This window comes from Alligator sinensis, unplaced genomic scaffold (genome assembly GCF_000455745.1).
Source record: "Alligator sinensis unplaced genomic scaffold, ASM45574v1 scaffold125_1, whole genome shotgun sequence".
Classification (NCBI taxonomy): Eukaryota; Metazoa; Chordata; order Crocodylia; family Alligatoridae; genus Alligator; species Alligator sinensis.
The window spans coordinates 2041191-2067205 of record NW_005841893.1 but is presented as its reverse complement, the minus strand read 5'-3'; the positions used below and the strand labels follow the sequence as shown (position 1 = coordinate 2067205).

The window sequence follows — 26015 nt, the reverse complement described above, 5'->3', positions numbered from 1 at the left end:
TCTGTATTTATTCTTGTAATACATTGTACATAGTTAAGTACTTGGTTTCAGCCTAGCTCTGTAGAGAGAGGAGGAAGCCACTCTAGTAGCTGACCCCTTCCTCAGCACCCTGCCTGTCCACTGCCACTGTCACTGGAGGACAGGGCACACCCCCCGGGTGTATCCGGGCTACAGCAGTAATTACTATGCTCTGAGTCTGCTCCGATGCGCTATAACTACAGTGCATCTGAGCAGCCTCACTATATGTGTATAGGTGCCTTGGAAGCCTTTGGTTTTGGGCCTGTTTTCACCTCAGCCATCTGACTCCTGTACTGGAACATCTCTTGCCTCCTAAAGGTCAACAGAGAGCATATGTGCCCATTCCCAGCATGCAGGGATGTCCGACAGACCTGCTCTCTCTCTGCAATGCTTTATGCCTGAACCACCGAGGAGTTGTTCTGTGTGCTATGGCAGTGACTGGCCCCAAACAGCTGGCCCCCAGTTAAGGTGAGAGCATATGCTGGTGATGTGATTGTTTTTGTGAGCAGTGAGGGTAACATCCAGCCCCTGATCAAGTGAAACAAGCCTATGATCATGCCTCCTCAGTCTGTATCAAGTGGTATCCATTGTACATAGCCAGGTATGGGAACAAGATACAACAGAGATGGAAAGAAGCTTTCAACCCTGTGGCTAGAGTTCATGGCAGCCAATGGAGAAGTGCTCCCAATTCTGGGAAAGTGCAGTACTGCTTGTTAGGGACAGAGGATTCAGGCCCCAATCACTCCCAAAGTGTGAGGTACCAGGCCATACTGTTGCTAAGGCTGCAGCCCCAGACTCTTACTAAGAAACAAGTGGCCAGGCCCAGACCATTGCTAAGGTCCGAGGTGTGAGGCCCCAACCAATGCAAAGGGCCAAAGGCTCCTGGCCCCAACCTTTACTAAGGCCTGAGGTGTCAGACCCCAGCAGTTGCTAAGCAACAAGGCACCATGCTCAGACCACTGCAAAGGCCTGAGGTGCAAGGCTCAGACTGGTGCTAGGGCTTGAAGTGCCAGATCCAGACTATGTCTGAGACCTGAGAGTGCCAGGCCCTGACAGACAATTGCTAAAGCATGAGGTGCCAGGCCCCAGCTGCAGCCCTCGTCAGTCCTCACTTCTACTGTGCATGAGCGGAGAAGCAAAATGCCAAGGCGTGTTCGTCTAGAAAAGATGGTCCTGTTTTACTCTGGCTTTGCATGATCAAGGCAGGATGAGTTGGGGGCATTTCAAATATTCCCTATGACTTGGGGATGGACTTGCTGGACTGAGTGAGCAAGAAGGAAGAGCCTGGGGCATGATCTGGAAGGAATCTTTCTTGACAGAGCAGCACTAGAAAATCACAGAGCTTGGACAATAGACCTATCGAGTTTATGGCCTGTAAGGTCTATGACATCAACCTGGCTGACCTCCCATGGGGACTACATTTCCCCCTATTGCTCTTGTCATGGGTTCAATTACTTGTGCTTGCCTAATACACATCTTCCAGAAAAACATTGGTCTTGGTAGGAAAATACTAAGCAATGAAGATTTCATCACAGCCCTTGTTTTCTGCTTCCAATGGTCAATCACCCTCAATACCTGCACCTTGGTGCTAAATGCACTGGGTCAAACTTTAGCTTTCCTCCTCAGGTCCCTTTACACCTCCTAACCTACAAAGCCATAGAAGTCAGGATCACCTAGGGAAAAGCCTTTGCTGCCTTAATGCATCTCCTGATTAGTCCCCAGAATCGTGTGTGTATGAATGGGGTGACTCAGTGCACAAAAAGGGAAATGGCTGCAACCTCCAGCTGGGCTGGCAAGTGTCAGGACATCAGTCCTGCAAGCTGTGTTCCACTGTGGCATCATCAGGGCCTTGGAGAGGGCCTCAAGCTATTGGGTAGTGGGACAGTGACATCATAAATGACTTGACATGATAAATATGGCTCCTCTTCACTTAACCGTACCTGCTTTACTTCTGATTTCCTCTGCCCTCAGAAGAGCAGTGATAGTGTGTTCATTTGGTGTGAAAATGATTATGGATGAATGTATGGAGTGTGAGGAGCAAGGGTATTAGGCAGTAGTGGGGAGGAACAGGGACAAGGCAATAGAGAAATATCAGCAGGGGTCTTAAGCAATGGAGAGGTAGCAGCACAGGGATGAGGTGATGGAGACAGATTATAACAGGATTGGCCAACCTGTGGCATGGGTGCAACAAGTGGCAGAGGCAGGCTTTGTATTTGGCATACAGCAGACTGGGGAGGGGAAAGTCAGCTCAACAGCAGGCAGAGCAGGAAACACAGCAGCAGAGCAGACAGGGAGCAGAGGGTGGGAGGAGAAAGAAGAGCAGCAGATCAGGCAGGGGAAGGGGATCAGAGTGGCACTCACGGTGGGTGCGGGGTACACCTGCCTAACCTGTTGCCCACCACTGGATTACAACAACCCCCCTCTCTGATTGAAAAATGAATAAAAATGTTGAGCCACACCAGGCACAAGACAAGCCCCTGCAGGACTCCTGCCATTCTCACATGGATACATTTATAATTGCCCTTTACTTTCAGCTATTAAGCCAGTGACTCTTCACCTTGTGGTATTTGTCTAGCCTACTTTTCTCCAACTTATTTATTTTTCTCTTCATTATAGTGTCATATTGAATGAAATAGTTTGAATGTTTGTAAAGATTGCCCATTAGCCAGTTTCAGGAAGAAGATAGGATCTATCTCCTTATCTAGCTCATTGTTTTGGAGCTACGTGCGAAATGTCCTGACTTCGCCTAAAACCTTAATCTAAATTGTACCTTTAGAAGTTTTTTACAAAGAAAGTAAATGTCCTAAATTCCGAGAAATCAAAGCCTGGGGCCTTTTAACCAGACTGGTAAAAAGAAAAGAGTATTTACAGTGATATGGAAGTCTCCCCAAGAATAATTTAAAAATGCTCAACAAAGGTAATTTCTGTTGAGTAAGATCTGAGCCCAAATTTGGGAGTTATGATAAATTGAGTAGGAGGAGCCCGATGACGGCAGCTCACTCAATAAAAACCTGTAACTTACTGTCCCAATTTGGAGGTGACTTCACTTGCAGAACAACGAAGGAAGAATCGCAAGTATAAATTCAGATTAGATTGATCGCCTAATCAAGCCTCTCCGTGAACACGAATCTCTTAGTTCACGCTGAAGCCGCGGAGCGCCCGAAAGGGACTGAAGGAAGGGGACGTAGTCCTATCACTGGTGAGCCCAGCTCATTGAATCGTATTGCTGAGGCCAGCCTATTGAACCGTACTACTGAGGCCAACCCATTAAATCGTACTACTGAGGAATGAAACCATATTTTGGTATTTGGCTTCTCGGAATTCTAGGATTGTAAGTATATTATGAAAAATAACAGTATTGATTCAAATTTAACTTTTAGTTGTAATTGTAGTTGTTTTTGTAACACTAATTCTTATAGCATTGTTTGGGAAGGAAGTGCATTTGGAGCATTGTTTCTGATATATGTAATTATTGTGTTTTTAATGTTTGTGGTGTTTCTTAAAGCTAAGCAGTGTTATATACGTAGCAAAGAGTTTTAAAATAAAATTGTGTTGTATAAATTAAGTGTGTAATCATTGTGAAATCGTGCAATCAGCTAACTACTCCCCCAGCCAGTGCATCAAAACGAATCAGTAAATTGTGTGGGATTTTCTCTATTCCATAACCCACTAGAGACATATAGCAAACAGCACCAAGTTTAAATTATGTTCAGACCCAAGGAAGTGCACCACTATTGCAGCGGGGAGTGCTTGGGCGAGTGTGGTTGGCATGTGAACAGGGTATAAAGGGTGTGGAGAAAACTTACCCGAGTCAGCAGAGAGGCAGCAGGACGCTGTGCCAGCAGTGGAGCATGGCAGGAATGACTCCTGCATTTGCCTGGGCACGCCTTATAAAACTGTGCAAGGGATGATTGGCTGGGCGGACGCCCGGTGCCAGAATAAAAGACCCGGCAGGAAGGAAGCCAGCAGGACCAGAAGCAGTGTCTTCAACCAGCTCAGAAGAGTCAGGACGCTCAGACACTCCCAATGAGGGAATGTGGTGGCTCCCGTGGAAGGGGAGCGTGACAGGAACACCGGGCCAACGAGGGCCCAAGGAGTTGCTCGCGGGGCTGGCATGGACAAAGGATGGCAGCAGCAACTGGAACACCAGCAGAGACAATGGGGATGGACCTCTGATGTGGATGGCAGACGGCAGGTACCACACCTCAGGAGAAAACGACACGGCAAAGGGGGTGGAAGCCTGGGCGGAGTCAGATGCCGCATAAGCCGGGGGCAAAGAGGGGCCACGGGAGACGCTTGGTACAAATATCACCAATGACCGCGACCCCTAAGGGACTGAGTGCTAGGGAAGGCCAGAAGATTGGCCCTGATGGACAACACCACGGTTGGCATTAGGCGGGGTGTAGGGGAGGCAGAGCCCCGGGAAGACATACCATGAGGATGACTGAGGGGAAGTACCAGGGGAGGCAGGACCAGACATAGTCCTCCCGATAGAAAGCTATTCACCATCAAAGACGTGGCAGCTGAGACCCCCTAGGGGAACTGACCTGAGGTCACTCCCAATAACTTGGCCGTGCAGCCCAAGAAGTCACGGCGAAGTTTGAGAGGAATCTAAACATGCGATGCTCAGGGGATAGGCACGGAAGGTTACAAGGGAAAGAAGAGCCCTGAGGACCAGCTACTTGAGCTACTTGTGGGAGTAACCACAAATGACCAAGGACCCTCCCTACCAGACTGTACAATTACAGTCCTTACAATTCTGGGACTTCTGTTTAAAAATTTTGACCAAACAGCAATGGGAAAAAAGAATATTATAATCAGCAATGGGATAAACTGAGGTCAGCAATCATTGCTAAATACAGTAAAACCTTCTGGCTACTTGTATCAAAGAGAACAGCTAATTTTAATTATAACATTGAAAATAATATTACCACAGACAGTTGGGTAGAATATTTTTCCAATCAGTTTACTTCTTCTATGGAACAAATAAATAGTAATCTAGGGGGTAAATAAACCCCCCACTGATACAATTAACTATTGGGTAACAAAAGATCAAATAGCACATCTCCTCAAAGCACAATGGAAGAATAAAACCCCAGGCCCAGATAGAATACTGGTGGAAGTTTACATTGATAACATCAAATGGTGTACTCCAATTTTGGAATGGTATAACTCTATAATTGAGTTGGGCCAGGTCCCACATTCCTGGGAGTAAAAGGGAGTAATATTGTACTGATTTTCAAGAAAGGTTTAAAAGATAAGCCACAATCGTATCACCCTATAAGTTTGATAGACAAGGTTCTTTGGGTGAATCTCATATCTTTCATTTGACCAACTTAAATAGTTAGAAAACAATTATTAAGCAAGATTTTGGGTTCAAAAACCCTTCGTCACGCTAAGGAAGTTTCAGCAGTTGGTGTGTGCTCTTCCTGGATGGAATGAAAAGACTTTTGTCTAATAAAGGATATCAGATTCACCCAAAGAACCTTGTCTGCCTATGTCCTTAGACCAACATAGCTGCAACCTACACCCCTATAAGTTTAATAGACATTTCAGCAAAAATTTTTGGGCACCATTTGTTATATCATCTCATAGCATGGGTAAAAGGGGAGAACATATTACATGAACATCAGACCAGATTTAGGAATGGATATTCCACTATTGATAACATATTTATTCTTCAGTTTGAGACATAAGTATTTGCAAATGCGCAAATCAACACTGTATATTGCATTTGTAGACTTGTCAAGAGCTTTTGATAGTATAGATAGCAGTAAACTTTGGGAGAAACTGATAAATTATGGGATTGACCCTTTTCTTTTTCATTTGTTGATAAAATATTATAAAGATACATGGGCCCAAGTTAGGTGGGGCTTGAAGGGTGAATTTACACAAAAAATTCACATACAAAAAGGGGTTAGACAAGGATGTATTTTGGCCCTTTTGTTATTGAATGATATTATTGGAAATATGCAGGATGTGCATTTTCATCCCCCCAAATTATTAGTAACCGTGATTCCTATTTTAATGTACACAGATGACACTGTTATTCTGTCAAGAACTCCTATTGGATTACAGAGAGCAATTACAACTTTTGAGCATCTTTGTGGACAAAATAATTTCAAGATAAATTGTGATAAATCCAAAATAATGTGTTAGGGAAGTCATTTGATGAAATATCCATGAAATATGGGGGGAACCAAACTTGAAGTTGTCAAAACCTATAGATATTTGGGTGTCCTATTCACAGCTTCTCCACTGTGACGGGGCATCTCTTGGGGCCGGGTCTTATGTTGGCCTGCCCACTTGTCACTACAGGGCAATCCCCCCTGGTCTCGCCTGCCATGACTTTGCTGTTCCTACAAACAGATGGTAAATATGGGAGACTGCCCATTTCATGCCCCAATGCCTGGGGGCATTATCTGTGGCTCCGTTCCTTCCTTACACTGAAGCCCATGCCTTGCAGATGGCATCCAGGTTAATATTACTTTCAGGAGATGTGCTATTTGAGACCGGAGCAAACTGAGTCCAAAGTTAGGCTACACACACACACACACACACACACACACACCACCTCCCCTCTCACAGGAGGCCTCTTCCACTCTGCCCCTCTCTCACCAGGGCCTCTGGCATACTGCCTGTTTCTGGGCCACACTCCACTGCCCTGCTCTTCCTTGAGCAATCCCTCTTGGGCCATCAGGCTTTGCTACGCTCATACTGTCTTTGCCACGCAGTCCTTTGTTTCCTGCAAGTTCCCCTACTCTATGTGATCTGGCCTTATGCCAAACCCTGGGCTAATTCTGCCCCAAGCCTGTCACCAGGCACAACTTCTCACAGGGCTGGCCCTTGCGCTGTCCTTCAAATTTACTCCCATTCAACCCTACTCAGCATGCCCCTTGGGCTGTCCTTCAGGCCTACTCTGACTTAGACCCTACTCAGCCCCCACACACACACACAGCCTTTCAGGCCGACTCACACTTCAGCCCTACCCTGTGTGGGGCCTCCCAATGTTCTCCACACGACCCCCTCTGGGGTCTCCGGGACCTCATATCCCTTCCAGGCTCAGACACCTACATGTGGGCATACCTCCCCTACCCAAAGACAGGGGCTGGGGTTAAGGTGCCCTTCCTTACCTTTCACCAGGGAGGTAACTGGCCTGGCATTTTCTGGGGACTCCTGCGCCACCAGGAGCCCCACCAGGCCACCCTTCCCCGGCAGGGTGCAGTTTTAGGTTGTGCGCAGGACCAGGAGCCTCCAAACCATTCCCATCAGCTCCTGCCCTTACCTCCAAGGTTGTTCCTGCTGCAGCTCAGCTTGGCGATGTTTCTGTTTCCCCTGGCTGCAGCAAACTGCAGCCTTTATATGCCTCGTGTTCAAAAGGGTTGCCCTCATGAGGCACCTGGTAGCTACCTGCCTCTGCCTTTAATGTGGCAGGCACCCAAAGGGACCCTGCCACAGGCGATGTTTCTGTTTCCCCTGGCTGCAGCAAACTGCAGCCTTTATATGCCTCGTGTTCAAAAGGGTTGCCCTCATGAGGCACCTGGTAGCTACCTGCCTCTGCCTTTAATGTGGCAGGCACCCAAAGGTACCCTGCCACATCCATCATGGAAACATCATATTCAGTCAGTTAAAACTAAGGCAGCTCAGTCGGCTGTGGCTATAAAGAAATGTTATGAAACCACAGCAGGACGATCAGTCCAAGCTCGGATATCACCATACAAAGCCAAAGTTACCTCTCAGATCTTATATGGTGCTGAAGTACAGGGTTATGCTGCTAATGATGATGTAGACACACCTCAGAACAAGTTTCTTAGGGCTCTTCTGGTTATTGATCCCTCAATTCCTGCATCTTTTCTGAGATTAGAGATGGGAATGGATTCTATTTTAACTATTATTATTATTAGAATGGCAGGATTTTCGTTTAAAATCCTGCCCCTTTTAGCATCTTGTCTGCTTAAATTATGCTACAAAGAAGATATTAATAATCCCCCTCCTCTCCAATCACCCTGGTTAGCTTTTCTTTCCCACACTTTTGCGCTTTCTGGGATGGAATACTATCTCAAAGATAATGAAAGATCTTTCTCCCCCGTGGAAAAGGTTCAGGTATTCCAGAGGATACGAGATATTGCCAGGAAGAATTATTTTGCAGTGGCTAGGGCTGCTCACACTGCCCCTTTATATACTCTTTGGAAATTAGATTTGGGGGTGGAAAAAGGTATTTACAGTTGGATCTCAATAATAAATGGTGACTAGACTCCTCTTTGACTAGACTCAGGACCGAACAGATGCCCACAGCTGTTCTGGCAGGATGTATATTTTTTAATTCCAAGGGCTAAAAGATATTGCCCAGTCTGTCTAGGGGTTTTGGAAGATACTATCCACTGTGTATTAGGGTGTTCTTTATATAATGACATAAGGAGAACCTATTTATCACTGTACTTGCAGAAAATGATACATTTCTGAAACAGAGAGAAATTAATCTGGCTTTTACAGCAAACAGATCCAAATGTAGTAAACTGTCTTACAATTTTTGCTTACAAGACTGAGGGGATTAGAGTTAAATACCTTTTATTACTGATATGAGTGATACATTTTAACATTAGACTTGATTTTATTGTCTTAATTGTGGATCTGTGTACAACAATATTATAGATTCATGTCTTGATTTACTACTATATTTATATTAATAATGTTTTTATGTTGGTGGGCTCTAGTTTTAGTATGATATTTGTAGTTCAGCTACCTTGTTCAAACTTATTTCTATTATGGGTGTATGTGTATTATGTCTTTGGGAGCATGGCATTTAGCCAGAATCCTTAATAATAAATTGAATTGAATTGAATTGAATTGAATTGACCAGCCAGCTGGGACTGGCCTACAAAATATGGGACTGTCCGAGCCAAACCAGGACATATGGAATTGTATTCATGCTTAGCCCCTGGGAGGGCCACATACCTTTGCACATTCACGACTTGTTTTTAGTATTGATATAATAACGTTTTAAAAAAAATCAAAAGTCCCTTTCTCCCTCTCTCTTCTGGAGGAAAGCATAAGTGGTAAAAAAAAAAAAAAAAAAGATTTTCCTTAATTCAGGTCAGCTGCATTACCTTTGGTGCATATTTTCAGGCCAGATGCTATCCTTTGTTGCATATGCAAGGAGCCTGTGGCAGATAGGGGTATTCCATGTATGTGTCTAGCTCCAGAATTTGGCTCTATTACCTCTTGTATGAGGGTAGGTTCTTGCCTGCTGAAGTCAGTGGCTTTAGTTTAGAGAAGACTCAGGGGGGATTTAATAGCAGCCCTCAGCTACCTGAAAGGGGGTTCAGACTGTTCTCAGTGGTGGCAGTTGACATAACAAGGAGCAATGGTCTCAAGTTACAGCAAGGGATGTTTAAGTTAAATATTAGGAAGAGTTTTCTCACTAGGAGGGTAGTAAAACACTTGAACAGGTTACCCAGAGAGGTGGTGGAAGCTCCATCCTTGGAGGTTTTTAAGACCCCAATAGACAAAGCCTTGGGTGGGATGCTGTAGTTGGGGCTGGTCCTGCTTTGAGCAGGGGGTTGGACTAGATAAACTCCTGAGGTCCATTCTAATCCTAATTGTCTACAATTCCATGATTGTATACTAGTAAAGCTTTTATCTTCCTTTTAACTGGAGAAAAAATGGGTGTTGTGTTATATGTGATGATGCACCATACCCTCTGCATCCCTCTTTTCAAAATTCTAGATACGCTCATGACAATACTCCCAATATACATAAACCCACACATTCTTCGCCTCCCCCCACCCTCACAAATATACATACACACACAGGGCTTTGTTACACATTATACTTTAAGCTTCTCAAATGTTGATCGGTGTTAATGTTAGCTTGAGTTTAGAGTAGTTATATTTTCAGGCTAAAAACCTTCTCTGACTCTCCTGGACCTGCACAACTGTGACTTGCCACTGGAGGCTGGCGAGCAGTGGCCTGACTAGGAGCTACAGGGTGTCACAACCCAAAGTTGTGGTTTTTTGTTTTTGTGTGCTTCGGCACCACTAAATTATGTTCCTGCCAAATTGCATCTTTTTTGCACGGTAGAGTTTTCTGCTGCAATAGGAGAACCCGCGTGCAAAAGAGTATTTCCCGCCGTTTGTAGCCTTCTTTGCATGGTGCATTTCTTTTGCATCATAAGAGAGAGGAAACCTGGAGAGATACAGAACTCGCCAGAAGGAGGAGACTTCGCACTGTGTGAAGATCTCCAAGCGATGTGGACCCTTGCGGACCCAACGCACCTTTCTTAAGCAGGCAACGGAGGTCTGACTTCTAGCCTCTCCCCGTCACCGAGCGCAATCCTAGATGTATCCCTATCCTATATACCCAATTTTCAAACCCATGGAGTCTTAACAGCTCCGGGGGACCTGGGAACCGAACAGAACCCACGGAGATTCAGCCACTCCGTGAGGAAAGAATTGCCGAACCCGCGGAGCCTAAACCACTCCGGGGTCAAAGAACTGAGTTTGTCAGAGTCCTCCAACGAGGATTCAAGCGGAGCTGCGCCTGGAAAGCTGTCCAGCCTACACCGCGACCACCTTGGGTGTAAGTAAATAATCTTTTCAATCAACCATTACGCCTCCGTAACTGATTCTAGTTTGCGCGTACCTTACCGCCCCGCGGTTTTCTCCGGCCCCGCGTGCCCGGGCTGCTGGCCACAGTCTGCATGTGCAAAGACGGGCCCGGCTCGCACATGGCGAGGATGGGATCGGGAGCCGGCCCGCACACAGGGGTGAGTTGCTATTAGAGGGCTGGCAAGGCAGAAGAAGCTTCTATCTCTTCTCTAGGTGGGGGGTGGGTGGAGAGATGGGTTTGTGGGGATGAGAGCATGAGGCTGGAAGGGGTAGAGTTTAATGATGGGGACTGGGTAGGTAAATGGGAGGTGAAGAGGCAATGAATGGGTGGGAATGTTGGCTGCGGGCTGGGTGGTGAAATGAAGGAAGTCAGCAACTGAAACCAGTAAAGGATAAAATAAAAAACAGAGAAAAAACAAAAAAGAAATGAAGAGGAAGTAAATTAAAGTAAATACACACACAAACACACCCCAGCTCACCTATCCCCGACTCACAGGGACCCAAATTTGGCCACCCACTTTGCCTCCCTCTACCCCGTCCCCACCTCAGCTCTCCCTCCTGGACCAGTCTGTGCCCCTGTCAACTGCCCAGACAGGTCATACCCCTGGGGCAGGAGGAGGAATTGGCTTGGTGTCAGCACTACCCCTTGGGCTGTAGAGTTCAGGGGATGGAAAGTTTGTTCACACAGAACAGGAGGGTATAGGAGGGGATACTGCATCCTAGGATGCTGGAGAACTGACACTTGTGTGGTTTATCTCTGTGGAGTGGCCACACATTTGTGGAAGACGAGCTGGGTAACAAAGATCAGAGATAAGCCCGCCCTGGAGTGGTGTAACTTTGAGATGCCTAAAGGGCGCTTAAAACTATTTTACACATCTTGATGTGTGGACAATCCAGGGGTTAAGAGCTCCCTAAGCCACCTAAAATTAACGTGTAACAAAGCCCATACTCACATCTTTACTTCCACATATGGCCCATAAGACACACCTTTGGACATATAGAGCTTCTCTAAGGGCACACATGCTTATCCTAACCATCAGCAATCACCTGTCTCATGCTGCCTGTATTATTTCAGGAAGAGTGCCCTTGACTTCTGTCAGGTGTCACTGACAAATCTGTTCTTTACCATCCCTCAACTGCACAAGCCTCCTGCCCACTGTGATGCCATACTGTGCACAGTGCCAACCTGTGCGATTGAGAGAGGGCTACAGAGACTATTCTTTGCCATAAACCTCAAAATTAAATGGTCTTCCAGATCTCTCCATCCCTACCCATCTACCTTGCCCATCTTATCCAGTGCTGCATATAGGCTCCTGGTGGCCCCAGGCGAACTTTTAGTATTGGGCTCCCCCTCGCCAGAGATAATGATTTTTTTGTTGCAAAAGTTTTTATCACACCTGTGCTATGATGTCTTTAAATAGTTCATTCTCAATCAATAAAATTGCCAGTCCTGTCTATGCACACTATTAACACTTTTTTTTCACAACTGTAATCCTTTTTTTCATTTTCAGGCCCCCTTTCTGTCCAGGCCCCAGGCAGCCGCTCAGTTTGCCCATCCCTGTGTCCAGGTCTGAATACTCCAACCCTGCACCTCCCTCACTCCTGCAAAGGTTCCACCTCAGACTTCCTAAAACAGTCCACCAGAGCTACCAGACTCAGTCTCTTTTTTATCTCGTCTTTATACTTTCTGCCATTGCTGCCTTAGTGTATGGAGCTTCCATCCCTGAACAAATTCCCCCTCAGACCCACTTCTCCAGTGATGTCTAGAACAACTTAGCCAAGATGAGGAATAACTGATAAGTAACCAACTCCACTGTGGGCAACACTGCAAGTAGTGGGTACACCAGATTCCTTAGCTGGGGTAGTTTGCTCCACTATATGAACTTGGACTCAAGGGCTGCATCCAAACGAGCAAGCATGTGCCTGTTTTGGCATCCCAAAGCAGTTTGAGATGCCACAAGAGGTGCACTGGGAATGAAAATTTTTTCCCTGGGCTATATATTTGTAGCGTGGAAATTTGATACTTGGAAATCCCAGCATAAAAAAAACCCATGTTGAATAAAGGCAGCACAGGGCTAGCTCCTGGAGCATGCCTGGAGGCAATGGGAGGCTGGGTCCTCCAAAGAGATACTTTAGCACCTGACCAGAGTGTCTCTGTGCCTTCCGCATGTCCCTGCTGCTCTAGCATGCTGCCTCAGCATGCTGGGGCAAACAGGAGCAGGGCAAGGCTGCACTGGTAGATCGGATCCAGGCTATGTTCCCGGTAAGTAGTGATGTGGGGGTGGGGGGAACTGGGGATGGAGTCCTGTCACCTGGGAGCCCAGGTGACAGCAAGAGCCAGACCGGTCCTGTCCGAGGGTGTGTGCCAGCAGGTTGGGCCAGTGCCATGCCACCACGGGTCTCTTCCAGGAGCTGGCCACAAGTGCCCCAATGGCCCACTACTGCTGCTGCTGCAGGGGGCTGTGCACTATGTGGGGAAGTGGGCATGGGACCCACTCCTCCCACCTAGTCCCCTCCACTCCCACACAGTCCCCCCCAGTCTCCCCCACCTCCCCCCACCCCCATAAACCACCCCATAAACCCCATACCCCACCCACATACCCACCCACACCTGCACAAGCCCCACCCCCACAACAAACCCTACATCCATCCCTACACTCACCCCCAAACCCTCCCACACACCTCCAAACCCTACTTCCTCCCCACAAATCTCACAACCTGCGTGCCCAGCTGCCAGATGGAATGGCACAGAACTACTGGTGGGAGCCGCAGCTGCATGGGCAACTGTTGCACTGCTGTCCTGCCCCATGCCCACACCGGTGCTGGGACATGCAACCCCACCCTGGTGGGGGCTCCTGGTCCTAGGAACCACTTGAGGGGTGTGATGGGCTGGGAGGAGGGGTGGAGGTGGCAGCAGGGATATGTGTAAGAAAGAGAGAGATGAGTGTTGGGGATGGGGGAGCGCTCCAGGTAGGAAAGGCTATGAAAGGGGGACTTAGAGCCCACTTGGGCCCCTAAAGTAGCCTGTGCAGGAGGAAGCCAGTTTGGAAAGGAAGGAGCTTATTCAGCTCAGTCCCTGAGCCCCAGTCAAGGGCTTCCCAGTAAGGGCATGGGGATTGCTGTGGCCTGAGCACAGGCACAGGGAGCAGAACAGTTAGAGTTCGCACTGCTCAGAGCCACAAAGCATTGGGTGGGACGGCTGCAGCTGGACCCATGTCCTGGTGCTGGGATGGAGCTGCTGCCTGGAGGGAGCTAGTAGAGGCAGGCAGGGGCTGCAGGTACAGAGTGACAGGCACTGGTGGAGCTGTGGGTTAAGAGTCAGGGACAATGGCAGGGGCAGGGCACTGGTATCCCAGTGGTGCTCAGTGCCCCACATCCTGGTGAGTGAAAGGGGCAGGGGCAGCTCTGATTTTTTATGATTAAAAAAAAGCAAATGCCAAAGTGTATAGATATTTAAAATTATAAATATATTAATAAAACATTTTCTAATTGATGTCTCTTTATATACTGGCATTTCATTTTAATCACAGAAGAACACAGATTTTTGGTATTTTAATGAGAGAATTTGGGGGGGTTATCAGAGAATTTGCAATTTTGAAAAAAGGAGCACCAGGATTCCTGTTGGCAGGGCTGTCCCTAGGGGCAACTGCCCCTGGCGCTGCACTTTGGGGACCTTGCAGAGCCAGATGGAGAGGCCATGGCTGCCACGTTTGAAGTTTAGCCCACCCTCCTGCCCGGCTGGTTGGACGTCTCTTTGCCTGTTCCAGCCAGAAGTTTCAGCCACCACCTCTTCTCCTGTGTCTGGTGTGCCAGGGCTTTCGCTCCCTGGTGTAAGTGTGTCGTGGGACGGGGAGGGGGGCACCATGCAGGCTGCTTTGCCCCAGGCTCTGCACCCCGCTGGGATCATCTGTGGCTGTTGCTGAGGCAAGTGGTGGGACCTGGGCAGAGGATCCTGCCCAGGGCCAGCACCAGGGACCTAGTTGGAGGGCAGATGAGGTGGCTGACCTCCTGGCCATTTGGGGCCTGGAGGACATGCTTCAACAGTTCAAAGTGGGCCACTGCAATGAGCACATCTTTCAGGTGATAGCTGCCCAGATGGCAGGGTCGGGGCACCAGAAGATACAAAGATATCTAAAAACTCCCAACTACCCTTTGGGGCAGTTCAGTTTGGGTTTCAGAAGCATGTACAAATCTTGCCTGTATACCATTGCTCATTAGTTAGATGCTCTTGGCTCCCTGCCAGCAGTCAGAATCTCTTCCTACCAGGCCACTTGTTGCCTAGCTTTATCCCCCTTGGCCAGCTACCAGGTAGCTCCCAGGAAGCTCCTGGTTTTCTCCTAAGTAAAATAGTTCCCTGTGACTTCAGGACAGTGCCTTTTTCCTGATCTTTGAGGATTATGGAGTAGTTGTATAGACTAAAGAATGAACATATTATCTTCCACTGCATTACCTCTGTTGAAAGGAAAGGAGGGAAGGTGTCTAACTCATATATATGCCAGAGCATATGTTACAGATATTTATTATAAACAAATAACTTTTGTAAGCATATATTTTCTTTGGTTTCATTATCTTTTATTATGTTTTTTCCCTCTTCTCCTTCCTCATCCTTCATTTATTGCCTGTCAGTTCAGGCTTTGTCTATAATGAAGTAAGATTTTAAGGAGGTGCTATTTTCTTGTCACAGATTAAATATTTCTTATGGGCATTGTTTGTTTTATCAATTGCTTAAACTGTACTCCATGTTGGGTTAAATTTACACATTCTGTACTAAAAGTATACTTCCTTAAAACTGTGGGGTTCAACATCTGAGTAATGTTAACGTATTGCTATTGATAAGACATACACTTTGTAAGAATTAGTATTTTTAGCTGTAGTATTATGGCCCAAGAAGAAAGATTGTAGGCTACTGATTGGGTTAAAAAGACTTGTGAAAAAATTTGCTTAAAATGTTTAAGCAAAACCTAGGCTCACAGAAATGCAAACACACTGCAACTTTATGAACAGTTTTTAGAATCAGAAAATCTCTTCTATCATATTCAATCAAATTTATGGTGTTATTATAAAGCAGAAACACATTAGATTATTTATAATGCTTGTTGAATTGTAGTTGAAGACTAGTATGCACTAATAATGTGCATTTCCCCTAGTCCTGATATAAATAGGTGCATTTTGAGAAAATCTTGGGGAAAACATGTTTGTTGATTGGTGTTACTAGGCAACATTACACACAATACAAGCTCCTTCTTTGGATTTCTATCCAAGGGTGGAAACTGCCACATAAATTACCAGTCACTGTATTTGGTGGGCTTACTACTGGAGCAATCTGTTCCTTTGCCAGTTGAAATACCTCCATATAGCATACAAGATGGAAAAAAGCATAAATGTTAGTGTAAATATAGGAAGGAATGGATAGAGGGACAGAGTTTGACTCTGGGCTCACTGCAGTCAATGGATGTTTTTGCCAGAACTAGGCCCACAGTTAGCAGGGAAGTATTGACGTTTAACATACATGTTAAATGATATTTTGGGGGTAAAATTCCTCTACTTTGAAGTGAGTTTGTGTGGATCTTGTGGGAACGCAGAATAAATTTTAAATTGTGAAACTGGCCTTGAATGTAAGTGTAAATGAGAGTATACAGACCTTAAGTCTCTTTAATATTTTTTTTAAACAGCAGTTTTCCTCTAGGAACAAAGTCAAACTCTTTGTAATTATGGAAGCCACCACTAAATATTTTAAATACCCTTGTATCCTCCTAGAAGTCTTTGTAATATTCAAAGCAATCCATAATCTTTCTATTCTCCTATATTTTGTGTGATTAGATATTTTTCATACTTAAGGAACGTAATATAATGCATTCTTCATCTAAATAGAAATAAAGCTCATTCTTCCTATCCAGGAATTAGTGTGATCTATGTGATGTGCAGTTCACTTAATTATGCTCACACTAAATGAAGAGGTTCAGGATTTTGTGGTTTTATTTCACTCACACATTACAACAAAATATACACTGGAATTTTAAAACCATTGAAGTACAGTATCATAAAGGGTAACATTCACTTTGTGTGTAAAACTATATTCGTCTTCCTTTTACATATTTTTCTTCATAACGGAATCACAATCAAAGAGAACAGTAACAGATGTAGTAGGAGGGCTTACATTTCTGCAATGGAAAGGAGAGCTAATATTGCATACTTGAGTTTGCCTGGTTAATACAGTTACCACTAACCTCTGCCTACAGTTAAGATCAAAATCAAAATTGGTTTACATTTGCAAACATTTCTTAAAATGAAACAGTTTCCCCCTCGCCAAAGTAAAAAAAATGTTATATATTTGTTTTTCTTTAAATAGTGACCTCATTGTCTTCAAGGCTGTGATGGTCTTGAATATCTTCAGCACTCTCAGCAGTTTGGTTACTGTCAGCATCAGTTTCAGGGACACTAGCTGAAATTTGGGTGTGACGCTGTTCTCTGCTTTCATTGCTCATGTGGCTGTCTTCTGGGACATCAGGTTTGCTGTCATCTCTGTCTACCTCAACGCTCTCGAGTCTCTGATGGCTGTCATCACGTGACCTGCTGGTGACCTCATTGCTATCCTTCATGTGGCTTTTGTCATCCCACTCCACGCTGATGTCATATTTTCCTGGAACAAGGCGTGCAGCAGGGAGGGGTTTGGAGTAGTCTACCTGCTGGCTTTCTGTGTCTGGTGTACTGTCGCCCTCTTCAGTGGCATCATGTACAATGAACTGTATAGCATAGGAGAGAAAGCACAAATAGTTGATATTCTAGATTCTGAGGAGCCAGTGAATCACTGCATATTGCAATACTTCACTGAAACGATATGCCTTTTGTGTTTAGGCAGTTCTCAAAGATCTCTATGCTGTCTATATTGTACAGCCTACTGAATATTTAGAGAGTTACACAAACATTGTATAATATGATTTTACACTGTCCTTGGTTCTCACATGTGAGTATATCATGATTCTGCTGCTCCCTTGCAATAGCTTTGCTGCCCGCTGTCTGTATGCAATACTTGCTACCTTTAATGAAAGTTAGGTATCTATATTAAGTAGGAATACACCCTTTTAGTCTTGCATATCATTTCATAGCAGATGGCCTCAAAAGCAAACTCTTATTTTAAAATCTTCTCTCTTTCCTGGAAACTTGATTACCACTACCCAGTGATATTTACCTTTCCTGTAGCTTGGTAGTGCCTGCTAGACTTCACCAACTTTGCTTTGGCTCTCATTCTATAGCCCACACTGTCTCCTCTGCCTGAATTGTCTCCCCGTGTAGGGGAGAAAGGAGGGAAAGTCTCAGTGACTGGGAAATCAGTGGGGAAGTCAGTGACAGCATCCTCATCTGATTCATCTGTGTCGTTGGAATCATCATCATGGTCATCCTCACTTTCAGTACTTCTACTTGCTACTTGAAAGATCTGAAAAGCACAAATTAACAGAGCATCATCCAATTGAATTTAATTTATGAAATGAAATTGATATTGTTATAACAATGTACCTTGCTTGCTCTGTCATTATCTAATACACTGTTACACATTTTAAAGCTGAGGTAGGCAGATATTATTTTACCATAGCAAGAAAGAATGAGGTAGCAGTTACATACTACCATATACCTTCAGTGAAAGTAGCAGAGCATGGTAGAAAAGGGTGCTCAGTAGGTAGTGTATAACAGTGTAGGTGTGTAGGGGGTATAGCATCAATTCTGTGACATTCTCTCCTGTGTTTTCAGAGTTCATGTTGTCTATGACTTTGGGAAGGTTGCCTATAGAAGAGCAGGGAGAGGCCTAGCAGTAGTACTCCCTTGGTTTCTGTGTGTATTCCTAAGCATCAATCTATCCATCTTCCACAGATACTGACACTCCTTGAAGAGATGTCAGCAACATGTATGCTCTTTCCAAATAGAAGAACCTTGAGGAAGCTCTACAGGTAGATGCTTATAGGGCTTCCCATTCCCTTTGTGGGGACAAAGTGTAGTCGGTAGCCTGTGTCCAAAAGGTTTTCCTTCAGATCTATGTATGTTTTGGCAGATTCGTTCATTATCTCAATGTTTTTTCCTTAAAGGGTCCCACCTATCCCTTCAGTGGGAGCTCACAGGAGAACAGAATTGTATTTAGAGCTTTTTTTTGCAAGTTTCAGAAAACTGATTGTTCTACATTTGTTTGACCTTGTCTGAAGTTTTATTTTACTTAGGAACTGATTTTGTCAGAGGAGTGCCAGAAGAATGTTATTAAAGGAAATGGACATTATTATATGATGGAAGCTGTACTGCATCTGGTAGGTGTTGGGCTGCAGATGAAAACTTACCTGCCGTTTAGGGACCTCAACACTTTCTTCTGAAGAAAAAGAAGTCTGCAAAACAAAAGAGAAAACTAAGTATTAATGACATAAAGAGCTGGCAACAAAGTTTTTCTTTAAAAAAAAAATTGTTAAAATTTTCAATTTGAGAAATGCTGATCAGTTAGTCAATAAAAAAAAAAAGATAAAACCAATAAAAAGTGGAGGGGAGAGCATTTTTGTAGGATATTAGAAAGATGTACTCTCTCTAATCTCTATCTTCCAGTTTCAAGGAGTCGCACAATCACAGTTATAGGGTCCAAATTTAGTCCTGAATCCAATGAGTGTGACTCCATCCCCTGACAAGGATGGTTTAGGAATAGCATTCTTGCATTTATGCAGGGGTTTGAACTAGATGACCATTGAGGTCCCTTCCAACCCTATGTTCTCTGAATTTATGACCTGAAGAAGGGCCCTTATACCCAAAAGGTTTGTCTAATACTGCTTTCCAACTCTACAGTTAATTCAATAAAAAAGACCTTGTTTGGTCTGGTCAATTACAGTTAAATTTTGCTCAAGTAAAGAAATGGTAGAGCCGTAAGAGGTGATCTTATAGCAATTAATGGAGAGTTTTTTTCCCTTTTTTATTGGCTATTATCTTTGAATTTATGTTAATAAATTAATTCAGTATACATCAGTGTACTATTTTGGGAAATAAGAGAGAGGTCATTTTTGCATTATTTACCATTGTAGCTAAGACTAAGGACCTAACATGCCATCTTGTAGTTTCTCAGTAGATATAAAAACTCTGCACTCACAGGGAATCTATATTTCTCTTCTAACTACTTTGGCAATCTCTATACAACGCAGTTGTACAAACCTGTTGAGGTAGTACATGAACTTCTTGTGCCCATGGTGGACTCACACGTGACTCTGTCTGCACACGGTGGTGATGCCTGTGATGGTGATGGCTTCTGGAATCCTTGAAGACAATAAGAATCAAGGTCATAATCAAAACTACAGCTGCATGTGAAACTGTATTAAATCACAGGCATCCATTTTCAGGCAGCTGTGGCATCTGAAACACCTACCTTCTTTATAGTGTAACTGTAAAGAAGGTAAAAAGCAAAAGAAGTAAAAATAAATTAGGAATACTGACATCTGAATGCCTTAGTATCAGAGATGTGCCTACTTCCAAGAATAATATGGGTAGTCTTGAACCTTAGGAAGATCAGATCAGAACTTTGCAGCTGGCTCCTGTGTCAGTTCCAGGCTGACCACGCCCCACCCCAGCTGCAAACAATCTTTAGTTTGAGAAAAGCTTGGATTCTATATCTAAACCTTATGGCTTTCACCAGTCCCTACATAAAATACACACAAATATGCAAAAGGCTAGGCTTGATTCTCCTGTCATCAGCATGGACAGGAATCAGGAGTAACTCCACTGATAGGAATGCAGTGGTGTAACCCTGGTAGAAATGAAAGGAGAATTAGGACCACCACCTGTTCATTCTTTCTTACCCTGTTACCTCTAGTGCTTTAGTCAGTTTTCTGTTCTGATTTTGTAGTGATGTGTAGCTATTTGGTCATTGTGGCATGTGGGCCATGATGGTTAAGCATTCACTGGCATCCAGGCCATTTGTACCATTTATTTTCTGAAGAAAAATGTTTTAAACAAGTTGCTTTTTTATCTCAGAGTGAGGCAGAAAGCTCTTGAAGGATTTTAGTGCACTCCAAGGAAGAAGTCGTGCTGACAGCAATGCCCCAACAGGCTCAGTTGGGGGTCTCACTACACATCTTCCTAGGCTCATGGAAGGAAAAGGATTATTTTTCTACTTCCTTGCTGCCTCTCTGCTCCCTGTGGGTTGACTAGTGCTTTCAGCAGTAGGAGGGGCATGTCACTTAACAGGGATTGTAATTGCTTCTTCCTCCTTTCCCCTCTTTGAAAACCTCTTTCTATATTTGGTCTTGGGGACAGATTCTTTCTTCCCCATACAAACGTAGTACCATCACAATGACTGGGGCTGCCCTGGGTGTCAGAGTAAATTGGGTACATGCTTGTTAAATCAAGGGGATATGTTTTAGAGCCTGTTGCCAATTACATACAGGAATGGACTTCTCCCCCAAAACAGCCAATTGACTTTTCCCCATACACTACCTTACGCTGTGCAAAGTACCTTCTGTGGAATGCCAAATGTCATTAGAGTTGAGGGTAAATAAGAACGTGCCATTTAACCTAGATGAGATGGCAACATTATTTTTTTTAAGAAAAGATCTAAATAAAAGAGAAAAAGTTTAACTGTAAAAGGAACTTACATCTCTTTCTTCAGAGCTCCTTGAATCAGGCCGGTGCTTAGATTTACTCACCTTCAGGGAAGAAAGAAAAAAAACGGTTCTCAGAATTGCTTGCTGCTAATGTACAAAGGAAACATACAACTCATGCAGCTTTTATCATTTACTTACTGGTAATGCAAAGGCAATGCCAATGAGGCACAAACAAAGCACTGCAGTCTTCATTGTGATATTTACCTGGGAAAAAAGGACATTATTGTAAGCCAACATTGCAAAAGTAAGGAACATGCAACAGATTCTCTTTCTTCTCATGCTTCACTGTGTCGCATTGGAGATTCTAATGATATTACAGACCCTTCATTCCCACCACACACATTTTCTATGCTATCACCAACACTCTACTGTGAACCACAGAGAGGAATGGCATCTTCATAATTTCCACTCTCCCCTCCCCTCCAAAACTAAAGGATTTCACAGTATAGACTTCTAATGCATTACTGACGTCCAACTCAAAATTTAAACCTGAACTCTGCAACTCTGAGAATTGGAAGACGTTCAGTACATTTCCAAGTCTGTAATCCAAGGATTTAGTTTATGAAGATAAGCTTTATGAATATAGCTAAATGTTGTTTGCTAAAGGGTCAGATTCAGTTTCACATTTAATGAGAAATAAGTGAGGAAAAGAAAAAAACATTTTGTCTTTTTTCAGTTAGTGTAAAATCAAATATTCAGAATTGTAATTAAAGCAGCAATAAATAAATGCAAGCATAAGTGTCTATAAAAGGATACTGCTTTTCTGATAAATCAAGTTTTTCCAGAAGTCTGAAAAAATAGGCTATATTTTGCAGCAGGAAATGAAAGGAAATACCAGGTTCACATTGCAGTTTTAGTTATTTAGAAGTGAATAATTCCTGATAGGCTACAGGACATTGTTGAGTTAGTAGACAGAGATGGAGAAGATCCTCCACATGACTGAGTCCTTCTATAGCAGTTAGCAAAAATGTAGCAAATGAGCTCCAAAGAAGTGGTAGAGAACATTGCAAAACAATGTATTTGGTTAGATTTTGGAGGACAAATTTAAAATGTCTTTGCCAAGTCTAGCAGTGAAGGAGATTTAACACAGACACACAAAAAAAACCCATGTCAAACAACCAATTATAAGACATTATAGTAGTGTTACAATATAAAATATCCTATCCAGAGCCAGGAAGTCTGCCAGGAGAGTGCTCTGTAACATGACAGTTGTGACATTTAGGAATTCTGGTTTCCAAGTGGCAGCTTCCAGTTTTTAGCATTGGACCTAGTGACAGGAATCTAACTACTTCCTGTACAGACTGAACATTGTAATTTAATATTGTGTGCTGCATCCTCTCTCACACCAGTTTTACTGCTCTGAAGGCTCACCCCTGAAGAACTAGAATGCTTAAAACTTAACTGAAAAGTGGGATGTTAAAGCTTTACTGCCTGACACCCACATGAATAATGGCATGATACAGCATCAGACATCAAAAAACAAAATGTGCATTTACCTTTCCTGGTATCTGGATCAGAAGAGTCAAAGCGGACAGGGGAGCTGTTAGCTCTGAAGCAGCTCAAGCCAATCTGCTCTGAAACTATTCAGGCTTTCTTTGCTCTCCTCTTCCACTGATTTAACATCTGCAGCCCTTTGGAATTTAAATGCTGTCCCAGCCCTCAGTCAACCAATCTCCACGGGGCGGAAAGAATGAGGTCATGAGGTTTCTTGCCACTGCCCTGCCCTCATTCTCCTACACTTCCTCTTTGGTTCTGTGGCTTTCAAAGCAAACAAAAGCTAGTTTATGGTTAAAACATTACTTATGTGCAATATCATTAACTAGCAGGTCTGTTGAATGCACAGCATTCAGTATCGGGTAAATGGGCTTTGGGGCATATATTTGTTCTGCTTTTGTTTCAGGCAGAATCAATAGCTTCCCAGAACTGTCATTCCTTGTTCCGAGCTTGAGAGATAATAACTCTTAGAGAATGTGTCATGGAAGATGGAAACTTATATATAAAAACCAAAAAAAGATACTGAAGGCTTTGAAAAGACTAGACTTAATTCTGCTCTTGGGAATGTATTCTCAGTGGGGCAGCACAGTGGACACTGGGAGCAGTATATGATCCCCTAGTTTTTAATCATAATTGATAGAGACAGACCATGATACCAAGATGTCTGCTTTCAGAATGCTGATGTGTAAAGTTGGCAGCCATGTCACAGGAGTTCCTGATAAAAAGCAAGGTTTTGCACATTTTTTTCCCCAAATTTCAGCTTTTTCTTCCAGCCAGCTGTGCAGCTTGGCTGGGCCCTTCTCAGTTTCACTGTTTCACTCCCACATTCCAGGATGTCCCTTGGTTTTGTTCAGTCACTGCAGTAGCGGCTTTTGGGCCTAAACTCGGCCAGTATAAGGGTGAGCTATACATATGGATACCCTGAATGAGTCTTTTAAACCCCTGTAAGTGGCTGTATTTTTGAAATCATATTGCTGCAATTTATTACTAAAGTTTTCAATTCTGCACATTCAGGAACTTTTATTAACTTCTTGAGTTGAAGCCTGAGAAAAATAATTCAAGTTTCACATAGAGAATGGAAATAGAGGGATTCATGTTGCTATGTCTGAGATTTTTAAACCTAGGAGCCTAACAAAGACATTCAATGGCCTTACTGTCAACTGTGCTAAGCATCTGGTACTTCCCAATGATTCAGTAGCTGTAACTTAGCACTGATGAAAATCAGACTAGTTATCTAGGCACTTACATGTGAATTTATGAGTCCCATTTTGAGAGCTTTGACCTGAAAATGAATTATTAGTGTACTTGTATACCTAAATAGTAAAAATTACTTTGTCTTTATGGCCTAACCTAAAGAAAGGCGGGGGGGGGAGTCCATAGAAAGATGCCTGTTGACTTCAGATCAGGCCTTTAAATAGCACAGCATCTATAATCCAATAATATTTCATTCTAAACTATTTACAGTGAATTATCTCATTGCCATAGAAGGTAAGCAAGCATTACATCCATTTAATAGAAGAAGAAACAGAGGTTATGTCTACGCTGCAAGCTTATCACCACCAGCAGCACCCTCAGATACACTGTGCTGTCCCCTTGAGATTGCCTTCTGAACCAGAAGCATTGTAGCTTTGTCAGTGCTGAGGGGTAATTAGTACTGCTGCATAACAGCACCAGGTAAACTGGCCATATGCTAATTAGCCCTCCCACAGCGCTGCACAGAGACATAAGCACTTTGCTAGGTTCAGGAGGCAGTCTGTGTAGAGAAGTACAGCTTGTTTGAGGGCACTGCTCTTGGCTTGGTAAGTCTGGATTGTACATGGGGTGAGGCACAAAGAGGTCCTGAGCCTTTTAGGTAAGGTGGGACATAAGTCTAAATAAATAAATACATACATACATAAATTAAGTGACTTGAACTAAATGCAGCACAAGTCAATATTTAGTAGGGTATAGAATCCCAGAATCCTAAATCCTTCCTTGTTTCAACCACAAACATCCCACTTTCCAGACTGAGATCCACCAAACCTACACTTTCTAACTCATACATTAATGAAGACCTGATGAAATGAACACTACACTACAGAGAACAAATAAATGATGATGCTTTTATTTTCCAAAGCTTATGTCCCCATGAGCTGGGTGATAACTACATGGGTTCCCTGAGCATACGGCATGACAATTTCTTTAATATCCGTCAGGTAATAAAGAGGAAAAATTGGCTTTTACTCTTGATGCAAGAACTACTATGTTGGCAAAAAGAATGGATTTATTTCACAAGCTCATCAGCATAAAATGGTTGTGCCAGTTGTGATATGCAGGTACTTTTGAACTATAATCACACTGTGACTTACTCAGTAACAACAAGCTTGAAAGCTTTGGGCACTTTGGGTTAAGATTTCTTGGGTATTTGTTAGAACACCATTTCCCACAGGAGACACTATTTATCCCCAAATACAATATACATAGGAAGCTAGTTATATTTCCAGGCTGGCACCAGGTGGCAGCATTTCTGAGCACTGGCCTAACAGCTAAAAAGGCAGCTCTTGTTTATGCTGATTTCCTAAGAGCCAAAAATCAACAGTGTTGTTTTGCTGTAATCCAGGGACAGGATGTAAAGTGCCTGTTACTAAATGGCTGCATTTTTATGCAAGATCAGCTTGAGTAAAACTCTATTAAATTTAGCACTTGTCTCATGGCTGTTCTTTGTGGTTACCCATCATAATGGATAGGAACAAATGTTGCATTTGTCACTGGACAAGTTATTCCTGTGTTTGTCCTGGAGCAGAAATATCCCAGGATTGGCATGCACACACATCATCATCCTAATCAGGGTTTAGCGAGTGGCTGAATGCACTGCTGCTTTTCTGCCACTGATTCAATGATGCCATCCTGGGATAACCGTTCAGATGTACTTTGTACTGTCCAGGGTTAAACTACTAGTGCTTGTTATCCGGTGAAGATTTTTTTGATTTATCCCAGGACAATGGGCATGGATGTCTGAACTTCAGCACATTATCCTGGAATAAAAAAGATTTATTCTGGGACAAATGCGACATCTATTTGTAGCCAATGAAAAAACAGCAACTCTAAATGCTCTTACTTTCCATACATGGTTCTGGTTGCGGGCAGTTTGGGGTGGGCAGTAGCACAGTTGCACTCTCCTGTGCATCTGTGCAAAGAACACTCACCCTCCAGCTGGTAGGGACACTGGAGAAGGGACTAGGCAGGGAGCAGGCTCAGGAAGGGAGGACTAGCCTACTGCTACCGGTTCCAGTCAAGCCCA

At 43.8% G+C, this 26015-nt stretch overlaps 1 protein-coding gene across 1 annotated transcript; it reads right to left on the bottom strand.

Moving 5' to 3' along the window:
* Nucleotides 1-16578: 16578 nt before the first annotated feature.
* SPP1 (secreted phosphoprotein 1) lies at nucleotides 16579-22894 on the bottom strand. The gene is made up of 7 exons (XM_014517129.2): nucleotides 22738-22894; nucleotides 21380-21445; nucleotides 21233-21283; nucleotides 19797-19898; nucleotides 18947-18991; nucleotides 17815-18060; nucleotides 16579-17368 (listed from the first exon to the last, which is right to left on the bottom strand). The coding sequence occupies exons 2-7, from the start codon at nucleotides 21431-21433 to the stop codon at nucleotides 16967-16969; spliced, it is 900 nt and encodes a 299-aa protein (XP_014372615.1). The 5' UTR covers nucleotides 21434-21445; nucleotides 22738-22894; the 3' UTR covers nucleotides 16579-16966.
* Nucleotides 22895-26015: the final 3121 nt, after the last annotated feature.

What these genes read in the sequence shown, in the direction of transcription:
- SPP1 (XM_014517129.2), bottom strand. Translation starts at nt 21,433, where the DNA reads ATGAAGACTGCAGTGCTTTGTTTGTGCCTCATTGGCATTGCCTTTGCA. An exon ending in GCATTGCCTTTGCATTACCA is followed by an intron (nt 21,284 to 21,379) that starts GTAAGTAAATGA and finishes TCTTCCCTGAAG; the next exon opens with GTGAGTAAATCTAAGCACCG. An exon ending in ACTACCAAGCTACAGGAAAG is followed by an intron (nt 17,369 to 17,814) that starts GTAAATATCACT and finishes TATGCTATACAG; the next exon opens with TTCATTGTACATGATGCCAC.